Source organism: Mugil cephalus, chromosome 2, assembly GCF_022458985.1.
Source record: "Mugil cephalus isolate CIBA_MC_2020 chromosome 2, CIBA_Mcephalus_1.1, whole genome shotgun sequence".
In the NCBI taxonomy this organism is placed as follows: Eukaryota; Metazoa; Chordata; class Actinopteri; order Mugiliformes; family Mugilidae; genus Mugil; species Mugil cephalus.
The window spans coordinates 21,175,426-21,196,750 of record NC_061771.1 but is presented as its reverse complement, the minus strand read 5'-3'; the positions used below and the strand labels follow the sequence as shown (position 1 = coordinate 21,196,750).

Sequence of the window (21,325 nt, the reverse complement as noted above, 5' to 3'; positions counted from 1 at the left end):
ACATCTGTAGAATTTATCTGTTAAACCACGAATGATTTTTTCCAGTTTTAAAAATGATAACAGGTCTTGCGGCCAGGATGTATGTGAAGGAGCTAAGTGGCTCTTCCAGAGGAGGAGAATTAGTGAAGCAAAAGATAGAACATTAAGTTGTTTCGCAGTCATTTTAGCCTCCTCCTCATGAATTCCAAAAATAGGACTAATGTTAGCTGTAGTACCTCTGACCTAAAATTAAAGAAGGACTTCCAGTACTCCACCAAGCTTGGGCATTACTAGAACATACGAGCTGCTGGCGCCTGAGAGCATCTATCACAAATGTCAGAAAGGTTCAAGCGAGTCCTTGATAATCTGGTCTTGCTATAATGAAGAACGAAGAACCTTAAACTGAATGAGGGAAGGTCTCGCACAGGAGGAAGATGAATTTATTGCGTGTGGTGCATCGTCCCACCACCCGTCAGTCCAGGTGATGCCCAGTTCAGTCTCCCAACTAGTCCTGATCCCATGAAGGGCTGGAGGTCGGGTTGTTGATGATAAATGGTCATAGATAAAGGAAATGTGTCCCTTTGATTAGCCACCAACCGGGAGAAGATGGTCGACGCCCAAGGGCCAGTGGAGACTGCTGAAGGTTAAATGTGGAGTATAACTGTGAAAAGCTAACAAAAAAAAATAAAAAAAAAACATTAACATATAGGTCACAGAGACAGGACAGGCCTTGTCTGTTCCAGGGAGCAAAACTTGAATCAATCCTGGCTGGATGAAAAAGGTGATTGTTACTAAAGTTAAAGAGGTCCAGCCAAGTTGGTGTCTCACCTGTTGCCAAATTTTCAGAGTGTCAATAACTATGGGGTTGGTTGAATGCAGTTTGGGTTTGAGTGGGAGGCTGCTACATACCAAAGCTTTTAAAGAGGTGGACCCAGCCACTATCTGTGTCTGAGATCCAGAGTGCAACTTTATGCAAGTTAGCTGTAACATAGTATGGCTGAAAATTGGGCAAACCAAGACCACCATGTGATCTTGTGCTCCGGAGAAGAGATTTGCAGATTCTTGGATTTTTACCTCCCCATATGAAATTTAAAATCATTGAGTCCAATTGAAAGAAAAAAACAATTAGGCAAAAAAGGGGGTAAACATTGGAATAAGTACAAATATTTTAGGAGCACGTTAATTTTAATGGATTGCATTCTACTGTATTCTACCTATAAAAGAGGTATGTAGGTTATTCCAAGAAACCCAATTTTATTCTGTGCAGGCAACTCTCTGCTTTCCAAAACTTGCAGATGCTCTTGAAGGCAGCGACATTGAAAGGCGCTATATAAATCCAAGCTATTATTATTATTATTATTACTATTAACATTATTAACAACATGTTATTTACGGAGCGTGAATGCGCCATACATGATAAAGTGACGCCTCCTCCTCAGACGGAAGTTATTGAAAGTACGAGGTGACCTGAACGCGGCGCAGAGATAAACAGAAGTGCATGATGCAGGCAGTGGAGGTTATCGGCGTTAGTTACCAAAGTCTTCGCAAACGTAACATTTATTTGAAGTAAACGCGTCCTGTGTGCTGCACTTTTTGTGTGGGTACCCACCTCGAGGGATTTATAGGTAAGTTACTGACGTTAGCATAGCTTAAGTTACCCTACAGCTAGCTAACGTTGACCAACCGTTATCTTTGCTACTTTAACGCATTATTTTTTGCAAGGCCGAGTAGTTGTTGTTGTGATGGTTTTATAATCACCACAGTATAAACAGTCAGACCTCAAACCAGAAATTAATTCAAAATGTCTCCCTGTTGCTTTCTGATATTCACATAGTTTTCTACGCAGGGTTAGCTTTAGCCACTACGTCCTGTGCTGAAGTTTTCCTAGTTGTAAATATATTCAAAATACCTCAGCCCAGTGGGAATATAGACATATAACAAACCCTGAGTCAAAACTGTGCTTTACTCAGACTATTAGAAAAAGCATTTGCTATTTTGCTGTTCGGTATACATGGCCTCAACACAAAGGCTAAACCTGAATATCCAGGTTTTCCTTGAATCCTAGTAAATTGACAGCTTATTATGTTAACTGCTAATGATGCTAAAGGGTTTCCCCCCTTCAGTGAATGCACATGACTTTAAAATAAATAAACAAATAAATAGTCTCCATTTTCTGTCATGTGCTCGCTCACCAAAATCTGACAAATCAATTTCACTTCACTGTTCCTTTCCACGCACTCTTCTTCCACCGGCTCCTCACATTCAGGAAGTGTTGACATATGCACTGAACTTTGCTCCCCTGTCCCCGTCCCTGTCCCTGTCACTCAGTCACCATGGCCTCCTACAAGCGGCTGAACCCGGAGGATGTCCAGTTTTCCAGTGAAGTTTTCTCGGGGGAGCCTCGTTCCCGTGTTCCGGTGAGTTAATATTTGTCTGTCGCCTTCTTCCATTAATGTTTAAAGCTGAAGCTGCTGGTCTGTCTTTGTCCGATCGTTTTTTGCAGAAGACGAATGTGCTCTCAAATTAGGACAGTGTACTATGAAACAAACAGTCCTGCTTTTATTAGTTAAGTAGTAATAGTTAGTGTCAAACTCACTGATATTGATTATTTTTTTATTTTTTATATTAAGAGGAAGTGAGTCGTTCTAACTATTCCACATTTTGCCCAATTTGTTATTTCATCACAGGCATACCATTATGACTACCTTCCAAATTTTGTGTATGTCTCCCTTGTGCCTCCAGAACTGGATCAGGCTTGTTCCAGTGCATCCCACAGATACTAGACCAGTTTGAGATCTAGTGAATTTGGAGGCCAGGTCAACACCTTGTGCTCTTTTTCCATTTTTTAAAATGTTTTTTATTTATTTTTTTGAGTTGTTCCTGCACTGTTTTTGTGTGCGCCTGTTTCAGGCTGCATCCTGCTGGGGATGGCTGCTGCCATCAAGGAGTGTCATTGCTGTGGGGTGGGGGTGTCTGGTCTGGTCTATGTGGGTGCTACACGTCTAAGTGACATCCACACGAATGCCAGGTTCAAACGTTTCCCAGCAGAACATTGAATTGTCACAAGACGGTCAATGTCGTCCACTTCTCCTGTCAGTGGTGGTCATAATGTTGTGGCTTATTGATGTATTTGTTCTGTGTGTTCCACCTTTAAGTTAAATAGTTACCAAGTGGTGGGGTAAAAATCCTCAGTGTCGGTTTAAGTGGAAGCGATGAGTTTTTAAAAACTTATTTAGTTTCACTCCATGTTGAAACTGAACAATCTCTTACAAGTAAGACACTTGTAGAATTTTCTGTGTTTGAATCGTCTGTGTGTATTGTTACTTCCCTGCTGTTTCTCAAGGCGCTGGATCCAGAGGAGGCCTCCTTGCTTCCACGTTTGCCGTCATGCTCCATCACCAAGGGTCTCCTGGTGATCGGCTGCCTGCTGCTGATCCTGTTTGGGGGCTGGCTCCTGGGCACCATGTTCTGGCTCCACGGCACCCCCAGCCAACAGCCTCCACCGCTGCCGGGTGCCAGACCGATGCCGGGCTCTAACGTGCAAGTGAACGACACCGTCGCCGCCGCCCGCAGAGAGGCCTGCGGCCTGATCCCCGAGGCGTGGAGGTTCGACTGCTATCCCGAGAGAGGCGCGGTCGTGACCCGGGAGTTGTGCGAGGCGAGGAACTGCTGCTTCATCCCCGCGTCCACGGCTTCCTCTTCGGCCGCTCGGCCGTCAGGGAAAAACGGAATCCCTTGGTGTTTCTATCCCCCGGGCTTCCCGTCCTACTCGCTCGTGTCACTAAATGACACATTGCTGGGGCAGAAAGGTACGCTTGTTAAGGAGGAGAAGACTTATTACCCCGGAGACATACTCACTGTTGAGGTGGACGTACGTCACGAGACGGACAATCGGCTTCGCGTCAGGGTGAGTGGAGCATCTGTGTGAATATTCAGTCACGTACAATGACGGTTTGGTCAAATTACACATGTAGAGATAATCAGTGAACGCATGTAGCTGCAGTCTCCTCTTTGGCAAATTCATTTTGTAGCCAGATAAATCTTCCACTTTGAGATATTTATAGAAAGATTAGACCCCGCTGAGTTGCCGCACACTGGAATGGTGCTAGATGTTTTGTGACTGTTCCTGGTTTTAATCTTGGTTTTAATACATTTTAATTGTCATTAAATGACATTTAAAATAGCAGAAATGGAAATCTGGAAGTCTTGTTTTCAGATCCTCAGTCAGCGGCTCCGAGGATCCTGTGATCTTATGACAGGGATTTATGAGGCAGAAGATCTGTCACCTGATGATTTTCTGTGACAGGTTTTTAAACATTCCTCAGACACTGGTGCAGTTACTGTGTTTATTTACTGTTGTTTACGCAGGGTTTGTATTTACTTGTGTTCACAAGGGTCAACAAATCATGTCGTTTGTCTGGGTGTTGCCCAAACCTCTGCTCTACTACTTGGCTGCATTTTCAACTTTTTCTTTCCATGCAGATGCCATAAACCAACCATAGACGATTGCATGTATTTTTAAGCAACTTTAAGATCTAGGATATTATAATGCTATGTGAATTAAATAATTTTACTGCTTAAATGATTGTAAAGACCTTTCATGATACTTTTACCAGTTAACTGGTAAAAATATCAGTAAATATTCTGTGTTGGAGAAAATTGAGATCCATGAGTGTTTGCTGTATTAATCTAAAAATAAAGTCCCCAAATAACAATAAATAAGATAAATTTGGTGTGTTTCAGTGACTGTTTCGGTTAAAATATTAATAATGGCTTATGAAAAGGCTATAACATCGAATGGGGCAAAGGTCAGCGCCAGTGCATTGAGATGTTTGATAAGATGAGTATAATAGTAAATGAGTAATGAGCGTCATAAAACAACGACAAACACCAGATTAATATGATCTTTGTTCCTGTTGTGCATTTAAAAAGGATTTAAAGTTACCCCCAAAAGCAAATGTTTATGACACAGACACGGACCTACACCTTTACTCATGGATTATAACTAAAAAAAGAGACTCAAGTCAGCCCCTTACACATATATGCAAAAATAATAAATAAATAAAAATGTATGTCATAGATCAACAAGCTCATTCCAGCATCTTTTGACTGAACCACATGGGTGTAAAGTTACTGAAGGACTTTAACAGCTGTAAATTGTTTTATTGTGTAATTTAACCACAGTCTGTTCTCCGTCTAGATAACGGACCCTTCAGCTTCACGTTTCGAGGTCCCCATCTCTGTCCCCAACGTCACCGAGAAGGCACAAAGCCCCGAGTACATAGTGGAGCTTTCAAAGCAGCCGTTTGGTCTGGTTGTGAAGAGGCGCTCCACAGGAACGGTGCTGTAAGTCTGACCGGAATATGAAACATACGATTGGATAATGTCAAGCTAGATAATGATTTGCATATTGTACATTAGCATATTGTAGACTAGCACTACACTACACTATCTTTTTTTTTTTTAACCAAAATTGCTGACTATGCCTAATCTGAGATTTAATAAAGAATATCATAAATTTATCCTACATTCAATAATGAAAAAAAAAACTCAGACTACGTGGATTTTTGAAACGTAACTTTACGCAAGCTCTGAAAAATCACATGATAACACATGAGAAAGTGATTCAAATGAAGTTGTTGTTGCCTTGATGTTGTTTGTATTCCTGCACCACCAGCTCTTCACTCTCATTAGCTGTTTCTCATTGCTGCTCTTTGGGCTCCTAGAGCTGATCAAACCAGGAGAACTCTCACATTTTGTGTTAACCTTAAGCAACATTACGCTTCTGTGACTCTAGTTGAGGGATCTTTAAACCTGGAGAGGGAAAATCTTGTCGTCTGGGCTGAATGTGATAAAGTCTCCAGGCTTTTGTAGTTGAAGCTTATTAATTGTTGTCTGTTTCCTGACAGTCTGAACACGACCGTGGGGCCGCTCTTCTACGCGGATCAGTTCCTCCAGTTCTCCACCTCCCTGGCCAGTCAGTTCATCTACGGCCTGGGGGAGCACCGCTCCAACTTTCTGCATGACGTCCACTGGAACACACTCACCATGTGGGCCAGGGACGTTCCTCCCACGGTAATGACATGTGTAGTTGTTCAGTTTTTACAACATTTACAGCATTTCAGCCTCCGTTTTGGTCGGTTTTGGTATCAGATTTAATAAATTATAATTGCCTTACAGCAAAACTGATGCTTAAAGATCCTCAGATGTTGTGAAGTAAATTTTAATTGAATGACACATAACCTCTTCCCCTTTAAGATGTGAGATATACTGTTGTATGTTGTGTTTTATGAGCCTTCCTTTGGGTTTTTATATGACGCATTCAGAATATGCGTCTCATTGGATTTTTACTGCAGTTTGCGACACACGATCTTCTGTGTGTGTTGTTCGCAAGGTATGAAAGAGGAAGGCTGTGTTCCAGGGATCGAAAAAAATTACTTCACCAATGAAAAATGAAATGTAAAAATGTAGCTAGTGTTGGTGGATCGTTAATTTTTATATCAATATTTGACAGGAAGTCTGCTTGCCAAACCTTTTCCACAACAGACTTAGTCGTTATGGCAATAATGGTGCATTCCACCTAATGCAGGGGTTGTTTGTTTTTGTTTGGGTTAACTGTGCCCATTTATAAATATCTGAGTAAATGTCTGTGTAAACCAAAAGACGGTATCTGGCTTCTTTGGATTACGGCTTGATTGTGAACCAAAGTTAACCACAACAACCTTGCATTTCTTTCTACATTGTAGGAAAAGACGAACCTGTATGGGGTCCATCCGTTTTATCTGGCGATGGAGGACGGAGGGAATGCTCACGGCTTCTTCCTGCTGAACAGCAATGCCATGGGTCAGTCTGCCTGTCGCCACGATACTTCCACTTCTGCTGCGCTCAGTGACACTAACGTTCGTGCTGGGATTAGTCGACAGCAGCAGCGGGATAAATAGCTGATGCTACTATTTTGCAGCATTTCAAAACCGTTGTTCATATGGCAGCAGCTGACAAAATTAAGCAATTGTATAAAAGCAGAAGTCCCAAACGGACTTTCCAATGATTAATTTGACCATCTTGTGACAATTCAGTGGACCTGGCATTCGTGTGGATGTTACTTAGACATGTAGCGTCCACCTAGACCAGACCAGACACCCCCACCCCATAACAACACTCCTTGATGGCAGCAGCCATCCCCACAGGCACATGCACACATGCACACCACAGGACACCCTCAGAAGAGAGGCACAAGGGAGACCTACACAATATTAGGAAGGTGGTCATAATGTTATGCCTGATCGATGTATCTATTCCTCCACAACTGTGAAAGTTCACAGGCACCAATAAATCAGCTCTTCCCAGAACCATATAATATACATGCATATGCAATTTATTATCAGTTTTTCATTATACACATAGTGTTTACTTCCTGTCTTTGCTTTCAGCTCAGACTTGTACCTGCCTGACCCTGGTTTTAGTTTGACCAGCAGGAGTTTCTCGTAAATAACATTTCTTCTGTTCCATCAGATGTGGCCCTCCAGCCGGCCCCGGCCCTCACGTGGCGAACCATCGGTGGAATCCTCGACTTTTATGTTTTCCTCGGCCCCGACCCCGGTTCAGTGATTGAACAATACGTGGAAGTCATAGGTCAGTGGGAGTGAGTTCAGATACATTTCAGCAGTGCCAACACATCATTGTTACACAGACATTACACCAACCAGTTAAAGAAAAACAAGGATCATGAAAACTTTCTTCAGCTCTGATTAGGAATCTCTGTACAGCTTGCTTTTATAATCAAGTATGGTGGAGAAAGTAGAACTAGAAGCCTCCTCCTCCTCCTGCCGCTGCTGCTTTCACTCACACTTCTTTCTCTATCTCAGGATACCCAGCGATGCCGATCTACTGGGCTCTGGGATACCATCTCTGTCGCTGGGGCTACAACACCAGTAATTCTACCTGGGAGGTTGTCAAGAGCATGAGGAATTATAGTATACCCCAGGTAATTTTTGTTTTGCACCATAAAGGCAATAAATTAATAAACCAGAATGACAAGATAAAACTAGCAACTCTATGATCATACCAATAAACATATGACTGCAGTGTATTTGGCGATAAAATGATTACACTGAGAATAACAAACATAAGCTTTTTATGCAGGATCATGCTTTGCACCTATTGATAAATAGTTTCATACTTTCTCCTTCAGGAAGTGTTTTTCAAAGCTCTGTTTTTTATTATTTTTTTATTAATGTGTAATTAAATGGATCTGGACAATCTAGATGTTTGTTTGGATTATTTTAATTCAGACAGGTTTGCTTCTTTTGACACTTTCTTTAAAATTGGATCCACATCATAAGAAGTTAATAATGAGCCACCGCTTTGTTCTGATGTGTGTCTCTCTGTTTGATCGCAGGACGTCCAGTGGAACGACATCGACTACATGCAACAATACATGGACTTCACCTTTGACTCTGCAAGGTTCGACACACTGCCAGACCTGGTCAGGGACCTGCACACTCACAACCAACGCTACGTCATGATCCTGGTAAACGGATGCTTGCTCTTGCTGCCGTGTGTTATTTTCTGATTTGGAGAGTGTGTGTGTGTTTGTGACTATTGTTTCTCAACCTGCAGGACCCGGGTATCAGCAGCACGCAGCCTGAGGGCTCATACTGGCCATTCGATGAAGGACTGAAGAGAGGAATTTTTATTAAAGATGCTGAAGGAAAAACACTTATTGGGAAGGTGAGACTTTAGTCACAATCCAGCATTAGCTGGACGTGTGGCTCAACATTTAGTCTGCTGCAGTTAGACAGTTTTAAATGATGCCACCATCATTTGAAGCCAGTTTAAACCTGGTTGACTGAGGTTTAAGGTAACACATATTAGCAGAAGGATTTGTTTTTAAAGTTCGGATCTTTTTTTTTTTATTATTGTCTAAAATTAAAAGAACTGTATTCATTGTACATTATTTCTAAAGGAAAAATGGAAAATGGGCAAAGTTACACAATTATGTTATAATATTAAAGATATCTCTTTTCTTGTAGCTAATTTTCGATCCCAGAATCATGGCTAGTATTAATGAGACAAATACAACCGCTGTTAATCAATCAAACAAAAGTCACGTGTCTGCATGAAGGACATGTGTTAATTTTACCTGATATGCTACAAAATATGCATGTGACCAAATATTGAATACTGTATTAGACAAACAGCCAGATGATTTATTTATCCCAAGGGAAATTCGGTGTCCAGGAACAACAAAACAACACAAGATGTTGACCTCCAAACAGATCTCCAACCAATCAGTCTGCGAGCTGTTTGAAGACTTTAACTCATGGACATACGGATCTGGATCTTTCTGTGACTGGAACCGCACCTTTTTGAATCCAGGTCCCAGGGTGAAAAACTAAAAATAGGGAGCCTCAAATGCAGATTCTCAAACGTGTGAACAGGAACACACTGATATCATCGCCTCTGACGTCTCATAACAACAACGAACAACATCAGTAGCGGACTACAAGCGTGTGATGGTGCTGCATCGGATATTGACCCTTGTTGGGTGGCTAGGTCAATACTGTTAAAAAGGACTATAATCTTGACTGTATGTTTGTATTTGGCGTGCAGGATTGACGGGCATGCTCCGCCTCTTGTTCTTTTTTTTTGGCTTTCTGTAAAAGAAATAGCGCGCGCATAGGCCGGAGATATGTACTACAGCCTTTATACAACTAGATGCGGGTTTTGCCATGGATCGACCTTTACGGAGAAATTCTCGACGCGACGCTAAGGAAAACCGGAGAGAAAAAAGTTCACACGTTTTGCTACGTGTGGACGTTTCCTCACGTCTCCCTAAAATCTGGTTCAGGAGAGTTTCAAAATAAAACGCCTTTAAAAGAGAAATGGTAGAGAAGGGTATGTCCGTGACGTCACCGCAAGCGACGTCTCCATGGTTACGGCCACTGAGTGTAAAAAAGTGACAGTTGAGCAAGGAGATTAACGACATTAGTTTGAATCATAGGCTTTAATAGCGTCTAAATTGTAAAGTAATTTTTTTGAAAATGGGAAGAGTTGTTGTGCGATTGACTGAACCAAAAGATTTGAAAAGCAGTCAGAGATATATTTTTACAGATATCTCCGACTGCCGCATCGCTGCATTACGAAGTAACAACTGGAATCCAGGGACAGAAACCTGGTGTTGTGGTTCACATTTAGTGTCAGGTAATATTAATTTATGCTGTATTTTTTTTAATGAAGTTACTTCTTAAGTTACGTTCTGGCGGTCTCTCAGATAAGTTTGTCGATGGTGTTTTTTTGGCGTATTTACGGTCGACAGTACTTCAGTTCCTACATTAAATAACGATAAAACAATAAACTGAATATTTGCGATCACTCCTCGTCATGCTTTTAACGTCCGGTCGGACGCTACATGATTATATGGCTTAAGTTACTTCTCAATAACTCAGTAACGTTACTGCTCCTAGTGTTAGCGTCTTTTGCTTAGCTACATTTATCATAAGATTGAAAGTTTGAAACTGAGATTAATCCACTTTTCCAAATCCATACTAGTTCGCATGGATAATTTTCCCTGGTCTCGCTGTATTTACTGAAACATTTCGCTGCGTCTTTGCCACTCAGGAGAACGTTGCCCAAGGCAACAGTGACGTCAGTGCGTACCCTCAATTGTTGACAGTTACTATGAAAACGAACAGGGTTCGCTCTTTGATGACGTCATCACGAGGTCCTCATGACGTAAGGCCACGGAGGAACCGAGGTTTTAAATACAGGTCCTCTGACAGTCATCCGGCAGATCCTGATGGGTGCATGAGGACCCCCCCAGTGACTGCACGGAGGGGGGTCCGGGTCACAGATCAGCTGTACATCAGCACAGAGAGCCGATGGGTGCAGGCAGAGACTCCGCCGAGTCTCTGTTGCAGGGACTCCGCAGAGTCTCTGACAGTCCTGTCCCCGGCCTGTGCTTTTGGACGGCGGACCTGTGTTCGCATGCTGCATCAGGAGACCCCACAGGTGGAGACCATCTTGTGACAATGCAAAGTTCTGCTGGAAGACTTTGTGAACCTTGTCACAGTGGTCAAATATCTCTGGTATGATTAACATTTGTTTTTCTCTTTTTTCTCTTTTCTCTTTTAGGTGTGGCCAGGTCTGACAGCGTATCCTGATTTCTCCGATGAAGCGACGCATGAATGGTGGTACGACAACTTGCGGAGGTTCCATGAGAATGTGCCATTTGATGGGTTATGGATTGTAAGTGATGGATAGAAGACAGTGTTGCACAAAAGGGAACCTGACTGACTTAAAGGAACTACTGTATATTCTCCCTGACGTCGTCTCCTTTGGTTTAGGACATGAATGAGCCGTCAAACTTCCTGGATGGATCGACCAATGGCTGCCCATCAAGCCCTCTTGAAAATCCTCCATACACCCCAGGTGGGAGGCAACACACTTCGCATAAACACACAAGTACAAAAGATATGAGTCTCGGAGTGTAAATCTGTCTTTTTTTTTCTTTTCAGGCGTACTTCAGGGTTTGCTGAGAGCTAAAACTCTGTGTGCCACGGCTCAACAGAAGCAGTCAATACATTACAACATGCACAGTCTCTATGGACTCATGGAAGCAAAAGCCTCTGCAAGGTGGCCATCTATAACACACACACACACACACACACACACACACACTTAGCATGGGATAGAAGGCTGAAAACACTGAAAGGCTCTTTCATTATGATAGTAACAGTGTGTGTCCATCTTTTCTTCCCCTGTCTTCTCTTGTCCAGCGCTCTGAAGCGGATCGTAGCCAAGAGACCTTTTGTGATCTCTCGCTCCACCTTCCCCAGTCAAGGGATGTACTCCGGTCACTGGCTGGGAGACAACAGGAGCCACTGGAAAGACCTTTACACGTCTATAGCCGGTTAGAGTTTCAGATGTTGTGATATACTCCACGTTGACATGCACTGATAACTGGTTACGTTGTTGGAGAAATTGTAATTCAGACATTTTTGCCCGAGGATTTTGATGCTGCTGCCTGAGTTCATGTTGCATTTTGAGAAAGATAAAACTGTGCAAGAAATTGTTAATTCGATAGTTGGCTCACATTGGTTTTTATTTTCCGCTCAGGTATGTTGACGTTTAACCTTCTGGGCATCCCGCTGGTGGGAGCAGACATCTGTGGGTTCAGTGAGGAGCCGGAGGAGGAACTGTGCGTCCGCTGGACCCAGCTGGGAGCTTTCTACCCTTTCACGCGTAATCACAACGCCCTGGACGTGAAGGTGAGATATGATATAAAATACAACCTCATTCAGGTTTATTTTTCATGTGCAGGTTAACACAGAGTTAACAGTGCAATGGCACGATGTGGATTAGCTCAGCAATAAGTAGAACAAAAAGGTGAACACAGTATAATTACTAACACATTTTCGAAAAGGTGATAAGTGATTGGTAAAAGTGGCAAGTGGCAGTCATATTACACATTATAGTGTATCAGCATGTAGAGTGTATGTTCAGTGCCAAACTTCATCAGTCTTCTCAGGAAATAAAGCTTCTCTTTTAACTTTCCTGACCCCAGTGTCAGTGTGCGCTGAGGAATTTATCCTGTAAACTCGTTAGCTGCCGTCCATTAGCTCTCTGAGTTATTTTTAGTCATGAAATGTTAACTTCGGCTACTTTGTTTTGAATCTCCATCCCTTCCTGGTTTTTCTTGCAGCCTCAGGACCCGACAGCGTTCAGCCCGCTGGCTCGTACGGCCATGAAACAGGCTCTGCTGCTGCGCTATTCTCTCTTCCCCGTCCTCTACACCCTCTTCCATCACGCACATGTGCACGGACACACTGTGGCACGACCGTTAATGTTTGAGTAAGTACAACTCTAAATGTGCACTCTTGTATTCTGTTTCTTATACGTGCAACATTTGGATTTGATGTTTTTGGTTAAACCGAGAGGGTCTTTACCTAAATATGCCTCCTCCCTGTACTCGAAAGGTTCCCGAACGATGTAAAAACATACGGGAATGACAAACAGTTCCTATGGGGGAAGAGTTTACTAGTGACACCAGTGTTGGATAAGGGAGTCAAGAGTGTGGTTGGTTATTTTCCAGAAGGTCTTTGGTACGACTACTACACGGTAAGGCTCACAATAATCGGTATGTACACAAACACACACACACACACATACATTATAGGCACACATATTTTAGATACACATTGACAGCTCATCTCCTCCGCACGATTGCACCATGCGTCAGTGTCCACTTGGTGGAGACATTGTTGCAGAAATAGAGCGCTGGGTTTCAAACGTTGGTCTTGGGAATGTGAAAGCAAGGCTGTTATAGATGCAGAATAAAAACCATGGTTTGGAAATTAGATGTTTAAATATCTCACAAAGTATCATCACTGTAGCATTTTAGCCGACGCACCCACTATAAATACGGCAAAGTTCAATTTGAAATGCTCAACCCGTACAAACGTCCTCTTATTGACACTCCAGTGCTTTTCACAGGCAAATATTTGAATTCTTACTTTGCCAAACCTGCACCTGTAAACACTGACATTGAAAGAGTAGCGGGGGTTTACTGCACCATCGACAACTTTACTAATTATTCACTACTATTAATTATCAACAAATAGACAATCAACCAGGGTCTAATAGAAGTCTAGCCTACAGTATGTTATTTTCTACACCTCTAAAATCACATTTTTGAGTTCATCACAATATCCATTTTTTAACAGTGCTCGATTAAATGACAACTGAATGGTGTAAACAGTTTACTCATCCATGTGTGTCCCTCTTCTTCCCCCAGGGTGACGCTGTGCGCAGTAAAGGAGAAGAGCTCGAACTCCAAGCACCTCTGGATAAGATCAACCTCCATCTGAGAGAGGGATATATCATACCAACACAGGTAAATGGGATTCTTCCTTAAACTGTCGTCATTTATTTATTTGAGTCCAAATGTAGGGATGATTAAATCTTGTTAAGCAGTCGTCACAGAAGGGAACGTGAGATGATTAACGGCTGTAACAACCAAAGAAGCTGCATTTAAATTCCAAAAGAAATACTGGACCAGTTTCACACATGATCATTTAAAACCAACAGATCAGAATAAAGTATGAAACCAAGTAGGATAACGGTGCTATCAAATAAGTTGCAGTGTCTCCATTTTTCTTTAAATATTTGCATCCAAATCTTCTGAATCAATGTCTGGAGATTAATTAAAAATTACACAACACCACAACAGACTTCGTATCAAGAAGTTTGGATGATTCATGAATTGTCCAGTTGAAAGTCAGGAGGCCCTCAGTGAAGCATTTATTTCTAATTTAATACATAATCTCCCGTCACAAATTTACACTCTCAGTCTAACAGCTTTGGAGCATTTGATGTGAGCAAAATTTCATCCACACGTTCCACAATTATCCGACTTGAGCTCAGGCGTCTGCAGCTCACACTGTTGGACCTCTTCCAACCGGTAACTCGCGCTACTTTCCCTCCATTTGTGTCTGAACAGGCGCCCAACCTGACCCTGTGGGTGAGCAGCGGTCAGCCTCTCCATCTGGTCACCGCTCTGTCCGACGACGGCTCGGCCTGTGGAGATCTGTTCTGGGACGACGGGGAGACCATCGACACCTACGAGACCGAACAGTACGCCTACATCGTCTTCAGCGTCGCTCAGGTGCTCGCCCCTCACTTAGTTTTGCTTTTAGGGAAAAAATAAATAAATAAAAAAGCCAACCCTCAGTATCTCTTGCTGCGATCACATCGTCTGATTTCGATTTGCTCCATTTCTCAGAATGCATTTCGATGGCCTGCACGACCCGTGTCTCAACTTGTTTGATTCGTCAATTGGTTGTGTTTGTAGATGAAGACAAGAAAAATAAGGGCAGAACTTTCCTCTAGCTAATTTCACACTAGTTTGTTTTCAGATTCACCCGCAGTTTAGTTAAATGTAAAGTTAAAATGTGGTTGCTTAGGAAGTTGTTTGTAGTTTAAGATTTTATCAGGTTTAATGTTCAGCTTAAAAAGTGGAAACCCCCCGTCAATGCTGGGTCGTGAAGTGGGAAAAAAACAAACAAACAAAACGGACTCTCCACAGGTGACACACGTAACGTTCGTCTTTCTCATTTTGTAGAAGGTGATGACTTCTCAAGTGCTCCATAACAACACGGAGGCGACGTACATCACGGTGGAGTCCGCGTTGTTCTACGGCGTGAAGGAGAAGCCGAGCAGGGTGCTGGTGAACTCCCAGGATGCAACATTCACCTACAGAGACAACCAGGTGAGGATCAGTTCCTCAAGTTCTGAAAAATGTGTTCAATACTTTGGTCACCAACAGAATAATGTTAGCAGGACACCCAAGCCAATAAAATAGAAATTGGGAATTTTATTAAGTAAATAACTTATAGTGGTGGAAAAGGTGCAGTATTTTGGTCTGAAATAGACACTAGTGGTGTAGAAATATGAAGTTGTATTTAATGGAAATACAGAAAATAAAATAGTATTTAAGTTCTTGGGCAGAAGTTCATTCCTCCACTTTAATGCGGAATAAATATGCTTTTATTTTGACAGGCTGTTATTTTGACATGCTATTATTCTCTCAGCAGGTGTTAACAGTCACAGATCTGGGTCTCAACCTCAGTGTGAACTTCACCATCAGCTGGATGTAAAGAACTGACCTGTTTGCTGTTTAAGTCACAAGCTGACACGGTCTGTAAGTATTAGGACCGAAGTGTTTCTCATTGTCATGGCTCTTTACTCCAGAGCAACTCATGTTTATTATGCTGATTTTTAAAGGGGGGCGCGTTTCATTTCGCAGCCTGGTTGAACCATAGACTGTATATAAATATGGACGATGTGTCCCTGCTTCCTTGCGTTGGTCAAACCGACGCTATGTTCCTGTGACTTTGGAGCCAGAGTCTGGGCGGTACGATCTGAGAGTGAAGTCACGTGAAGCCGCGATATCAATGACTCACTCACATTTTTGTTTAATTAATATTACTCAATGTTTACACCAGTTAAAAGGAAATGTTGGACTATACACTGTGCTTATCTTCAAAATTCAGTTTCAATTGTTAACTCTCACTCACAGGACAGCTTTAGGAGGCGGTTGGCATGGCAACTGGTGGTGCCTTTATGTCACATCCCATTTCTATATCATCAAACAACTAAACTTATCCAAAGAAGTGACATTTGAAAATTCATCAACATTATATTAACTGCCTAAAATAACTGACATTCGATATGTATTTTACTGTTTTAGTTTGACCCATTTAATCCCATCCACTAACATGGGAAGGGGTGGTCCATATTTATTCAGTCTACGGTTTGAACGTGTCCAACGGGGACACGTCTTAGCGACAGGCCGGGGAGTTAAAACACTGGAGGTTCAGATTTTCACAACGTGTTTCCGTCTCCGTTTTTTTAATAATATTTCACATGCGTGTTGGGTGTCGCGCTCGTATGTCTTCGTCACTCTTCCACCGCAAAAAAGCTACAGTCGCTGATTAAACTGAAGCCGAGTTTCACATGTAACGTTTCGGAGTACAGAGCCAATGAAAGCTGTCGGTCGGGCTTTAGTGAAAGTGAATGTATTCGGGAGCGGGCGAGCTCTAAACCAGCTTTGTGCAGTTCAAACAGAAAAAAAAAAAAAAAAAAAGATCTTTGTGTACAGAACAAACATACATTCATCAGCTTGGAGAATTACCATCACTGACCTGCAGTAGCTTAGCCGCTGCTTTAATGTGTGGACATGCAATAATCGCTGTCATGTCACTTGATCTGATTCAGACGTAAAGATTTTATTTTTTTAACCAAAACTACATTTTAAACATCAGCAGAAAGAACAAGTGCAATAAGTGAAAATGAACACGGGGCTTTGTGACTGCAGTCCGTACGTGGTTCGTGGTGTAACAGACTTCAAGTGCTTGAACGTTGTTTACTGCCTATTTTGCACTAATTTGTCCTGCAGTGTGGTGAAGGTAGATAGAGGTGCCTTACGATTCCTCTTGTTGAAGACCGTAGTGCTGTTAATGTACGACAGCTACTCAAACTGCTAAATTATACTAGAGCCATGTGCTCTACAGTCATTTTCCAGTCGTGTCCCTTGTCTCAGCGAGAGGTTCTGGCGGAGGAGGACGACACCTAAAGCCAGAAAATGTATCTGAGATAGGCGAGTATTCAACAGTCGTTCAGCTGAAATTGGACCTTGATGCTGTGAAAGTCTGAATGTAGAGGTTTTGTATGAAAAAGGCTGCGCCCTATGCAACTTTGGAAGACGTTTTGTTGAAGAAGTAACGCACGCATATCGGCCGCAAAGTCCCAAAGTTTTATCCTTTTCGTTTCTGTGTTTCCAGCATGTGAAGACGTTTGTGTTGGCGGTAACTTATCATGAAGCCTAGTGTCACTGCTTAAATTGAATTGCACAAACCGCGATAGCTCTTGCAATTTCGAGGAAAAAAGTAAAGAAAAGAAAATATTTTATTTCAGATATTTTGTGCAAATGTGTAATCCTGAGGCCGTCTGTTGGCCGCGAACTTATGAATGAAACTTATTTTTCGCTTCCCGCTGAAGTGCCGGAGTACATGCGTTCGCCTCTAGACGGCAGAGTTTGTTGTGCTGTGACGATTGTTGGTTGCATTTTACAGAATAAGATGTGTGTTCATTTCCCACATGGTGATTTACTGCCATATTTTGTATATTTGCTTTTTTATTTTTTTTGTTTTGTTTTCTTGCTGAAAACCAGATTTTAGTTTGGGAAGAAAAAAAATGTGTAATAAATGCTCATTCCTGTCTCTGCTGCTTGTTTTTAATCCTTTACAGATCTAAATGCACCTGAAATAAGAGCTTATAATAAGTTCTTATTAGGAAACAGTTGCACAAGACTGAAAGGTCCAAATGTGTGGTTAATGTTTACCTCATTTATTTTCCCTCCGTGACTTTTGGAGCAATTAACAAGGTTTAAAGATTTTTCTTTTATTTATTTCCTCCTCCCCTGATGTCCCCGCAGTATTTCCCTTTAAAAAAGACAGTGTGTCTATTATAGACAGCCCTCAGCCCCCACCTCCTCATTAAACCCCTCAGATATGTGGGCAGAGGAGTCTCTGGCTGTCTGTCATTAAGACACATGGGTCATCTGAGGACTCTGGTTAAATTACTTGGGAATAAAACAATTAAATTTCCCGGCATGCGTCGCTTTAGAAACGGGGGACCACACTGGATCTCGTGAGTCACGACACCACACAAATATTTCCACCGTCCCGAAGCACAGACACAAATACGCACAAATCAGAAATCAGCTCCGCAAAGTCAAAGCAAACAACTTGTTCTCATGTTTCCTCCCTCCGATATCTCAATCTCGCTCCGCCGCTCACCGACCACACTTGCGATAGACGTGTTTTTACTGGCCGTGTGCAGACGCTCTCAGGCTAACCGTTTCCAGATGGGAGCTCGAGGAGGGCACGTATATCATTCGGTGCAGGAGGGGGAGGAGAGAGCGCGGAGAATGAGAGCGGCGGGGGTCTGTCAAAAGCATTCTGCTCTACTGACGAGGGCATTTCCTGTCTGGATTTGGGAGGATTAAGTATTTGTGCGGGGGGCGTTTGCATGGTTGGCATGTGGACATATGCGAACAAGACATTTCGTGCATGGGGGACTCTGACTTTTTTTCCTTTTCTTTTTTTTCAAAGAGTAAGTGGTGATCTGGTATCAGGGTCTGCTCTTTTCTAAAGATGTTGCCAGATTGTGTTTCAGTCCGGACTTTTTTTTTTTCACATTTCATACAGAAAGTTTCACAATATCCTCCATAAGACACACACACACACACACACAAAGCATGTTCAGTTTAATTTTAAACCAGCATTTAATCACTTTTTGACAGATGGTTATTGTGTAAGAGAATTCTGGGAGTTATTAAAAAAGCCAAAAGCAACTTCATTGTTCATTTCCTTTCTTTTTCTGGTTAGAGGAGTTTTTCTTTCCCAAGATTAAAGTGAGAGCCTTGATGGGACGCCCCCACATCAGCACAAACGCAACAAATCAACACAAAGCTCTTTTTTGTCAGAGTCCTTTTGTATGCGTGTGTGTGTGTGTGTGTGTGTGTGTGTGTGTGTGTGTGTGTGTGTGTGTGTGTGTGTGTGTGTGTGTGTGTGTGTGTGTGTGTGTGTGTGTGTGTGTGTGTGTGTGTGTGTGTGTGTGTGTGTGTGTGTGTGAGAGAGAGAGAGAGAGAGAGAGAGCTCTTTGCTTCTGTTGACTTTTATTCAATCCATCATCACCACCAGCTTTGTGAAGCTGTTTATTTTTTTAGCCTTCGCTCTGAGGATCATTTAGACCCTTTAAGATTAAAAGAATAAAGAGACAATTCCCTGAATGCGCATGTGAACGTTTAGCTCGTCTATTTTTTTGCAAAAGAAGCTTCATTACGTAAAAACACGTTAGCCGTTTGGAAAGGCTCTAACCAGCGACGGTAGTGATTTCAACTAAATGCTAACATGTCAGTAGTGTTTACTCATCTCCTCTTCCATGCCGCTTGATCCTTCACTAGGGTCGCGGGTGGTTGCTGGAGCCTATCCCAGCTGGCCAGTAGTGTTTACTGTAATGTGCTAATATTTACTGAATGGCACTTAATGGAAAGACACTCAGCCTTAGCTGTATTTCATCTTTAGTGCTCCTTAGCAAATGTTAAGACTGGATTTTGAACATAGGAAACACAGCTTGTCTTGTAGCATGCTAACTAGCATGCTGGCATTTAGCCTCATGGAGCTGCCACACGTGTTCGGTCATAAATGAAACTATAGATGGTTTTGTTGTTCAAAAAAGAAGGACTGGTGGAATGGATTTTATTGATGGGCACCTTTCAAAACACTCACACTCACACACTAAGCATACAAACATAATGGCATAACAATGAAAGCAGACTGGAAACGTCCGGACTAAAATAGAAGATGAGTTTCAGATGTCAGGTGGGGGCGTGTGGAGCTGAGCGGCTGGAGCGGGAGGATGTGTATAACTGGAGAGGTTCACACAGACATGACGGAGCTTGGTTGTGAAGGTAAGTAGCAGGATGTTGTACTCAAGACACCGAGTTAAATGAAAATAACTCGTGTAAGTGGAAGGTTACGTCTGCTAAATGGCCAAAAGGTCTGCTAATGACTGCGCTACGGGACAAATGAGCCCTTGGCAGCTGATCCTGTGATGACATGAATGTTTACAACGAATGTCATGAGAACTCCATAAATAGATATTTAAAGCAAAACTATTCATACTGTCACTGAAGAGTAAAGCTACATAAATATTGGTAAAAATGAACAAAGAATTTAAACACGAGAGTAGTGTCCAGGTTACTCTCTGGTCTAAGGTGTGAATTTGAATCATCTGCTTTATCTATGTAATGTTTTAACCCTGTTATCAGATTTTCACATAGTTTTACTTTCTTTTTCTGTATCGTTTCTCTTTCAGTTAAGAGTCCGATGCTAATCACAAACTCCATTTTCGAGTTTGGGAAGTTCCATCTTGATGGTTTCAAGCTGTAGCGCTTCCTTCATTGTTTGGATGTCATCCACGTTAAGACCTAAAGCATCTGACTGTGATTTAATTCATGTTTATTCAACCAGTGTAGAATACATTGAAAGTAACTAGTTTAACTCCTGACACAGAAAGGAAAACGATGATTCAACACATGAGGAGTAACAGCTGAGGAGAAAATTCCCAGCAACTATTACCTAATAGGAGTTTCCAGAAAGGAAAAAAAAAACAATTTAAACAAGAGAGAAGTTTCCTTAGGATATCTGCTTCATTTAATCACAAGCAAATATTTAACTCATGAATTGTTCTTAGAGGCTTTGTCCATATACACTTAAATGTATGCTTGCCTTGGGACAAATAAAGTCTTTATGCACACAGCTGATTAAGATGCTGAAGGATAACTGGGAAGCTTAATCCACATGTTTATGGACGGTTTCATTCAAATAGCTCCAACAATGTTTAATAAAACATGTTTACAAAAGGTTTCGATTTTAACAACTGCAGATTTGGTCTGGTTTTAAAAATATATCCTTTCAAAAGACTGAATTGTATAAAATTTAAAGTAACTTCAAAGCTGGAGAATTTGTGGTCCAAATTTCTTTTAGCTCTATTTTTGGTCTCCACCAACCTCTAAGGGAAATATTTGGCTCTTGAGCTGCTTAAGGCTCAGCTATGTTTAGCATCTAGTGAGTACGTTTTTTTTAACTCCTCCGCAACTCCTGAATTTATCAGAGGTTATTCTTTGGTGATGATAAAACACGCCATATGAAATCATACAGTAAAAACAATGAGCTGAAATGAGTTAAAAAGCTGAAAACATCGGGTGGTTATTCTTCAT

General features: G+C 41.9%; 1 protein-coding gene across 3 annotated transcripts; it reads left to right on the top strand.

The window, feature by feature from the left end:
- The first annotated feature begins 1,416 nt into the window (after nt 1-1,416).
- gaa2 (alpha glucosidase 2) lies at nt 1,417-17,759 on the top strand. 3 transcript variants are annotated; one of them, XM_047579060.1, is made up of 21 exons: nt 1,417-1,604; nt 2,308-2,396; nt 3,323-3,886; nt 5,180-5,325; nt 5,889-6,054; nt 6,726-6,822; nt 7,492-7,611; nt 7,845-7,963; nt 8,378-8,509; nt 8,599-8,709; nt 11,113-11,226; nt 11,325-11,409; nt 11,496-11,613; nt 11,757-11,890; nt 12,097-12,248; nt 12,683-12,831; nt 12,957-13,098; nt 13,775-13,873; nt 14,480-14,644; nt 15,101-15,247; nt 15,573-17,759. In XM_047579060.1, exons 2-21 carry the CDS (start codon nt 2,313-2,315, stop codon nt 15,633-15,635), a joined length of 2,907 nt encoding a protein of 968 aa, XP_047435016.1. In that variant the 5' UTR covers nt 1,417-1,604; nt 2,308-2,312; the 3' UTR covers nt 15,636-17,759. The 3 variants fall into 3 exon arrangements, with proteins under 3 accessions (XP_047435016.1, XP_047435015.1, XP_047435014.1); XM_047579059.1 differs by having other exon boundaries at nt 2,246-2,396; nt 15,570-17,759; XM_047579058.1 differs by having other exon boundaries at nt 1,418-1,604; nt 15,570-17,759.
- The last annotated feature ends 3,566 nt before the right edge of the window (nt 17,760-21,325 follow it).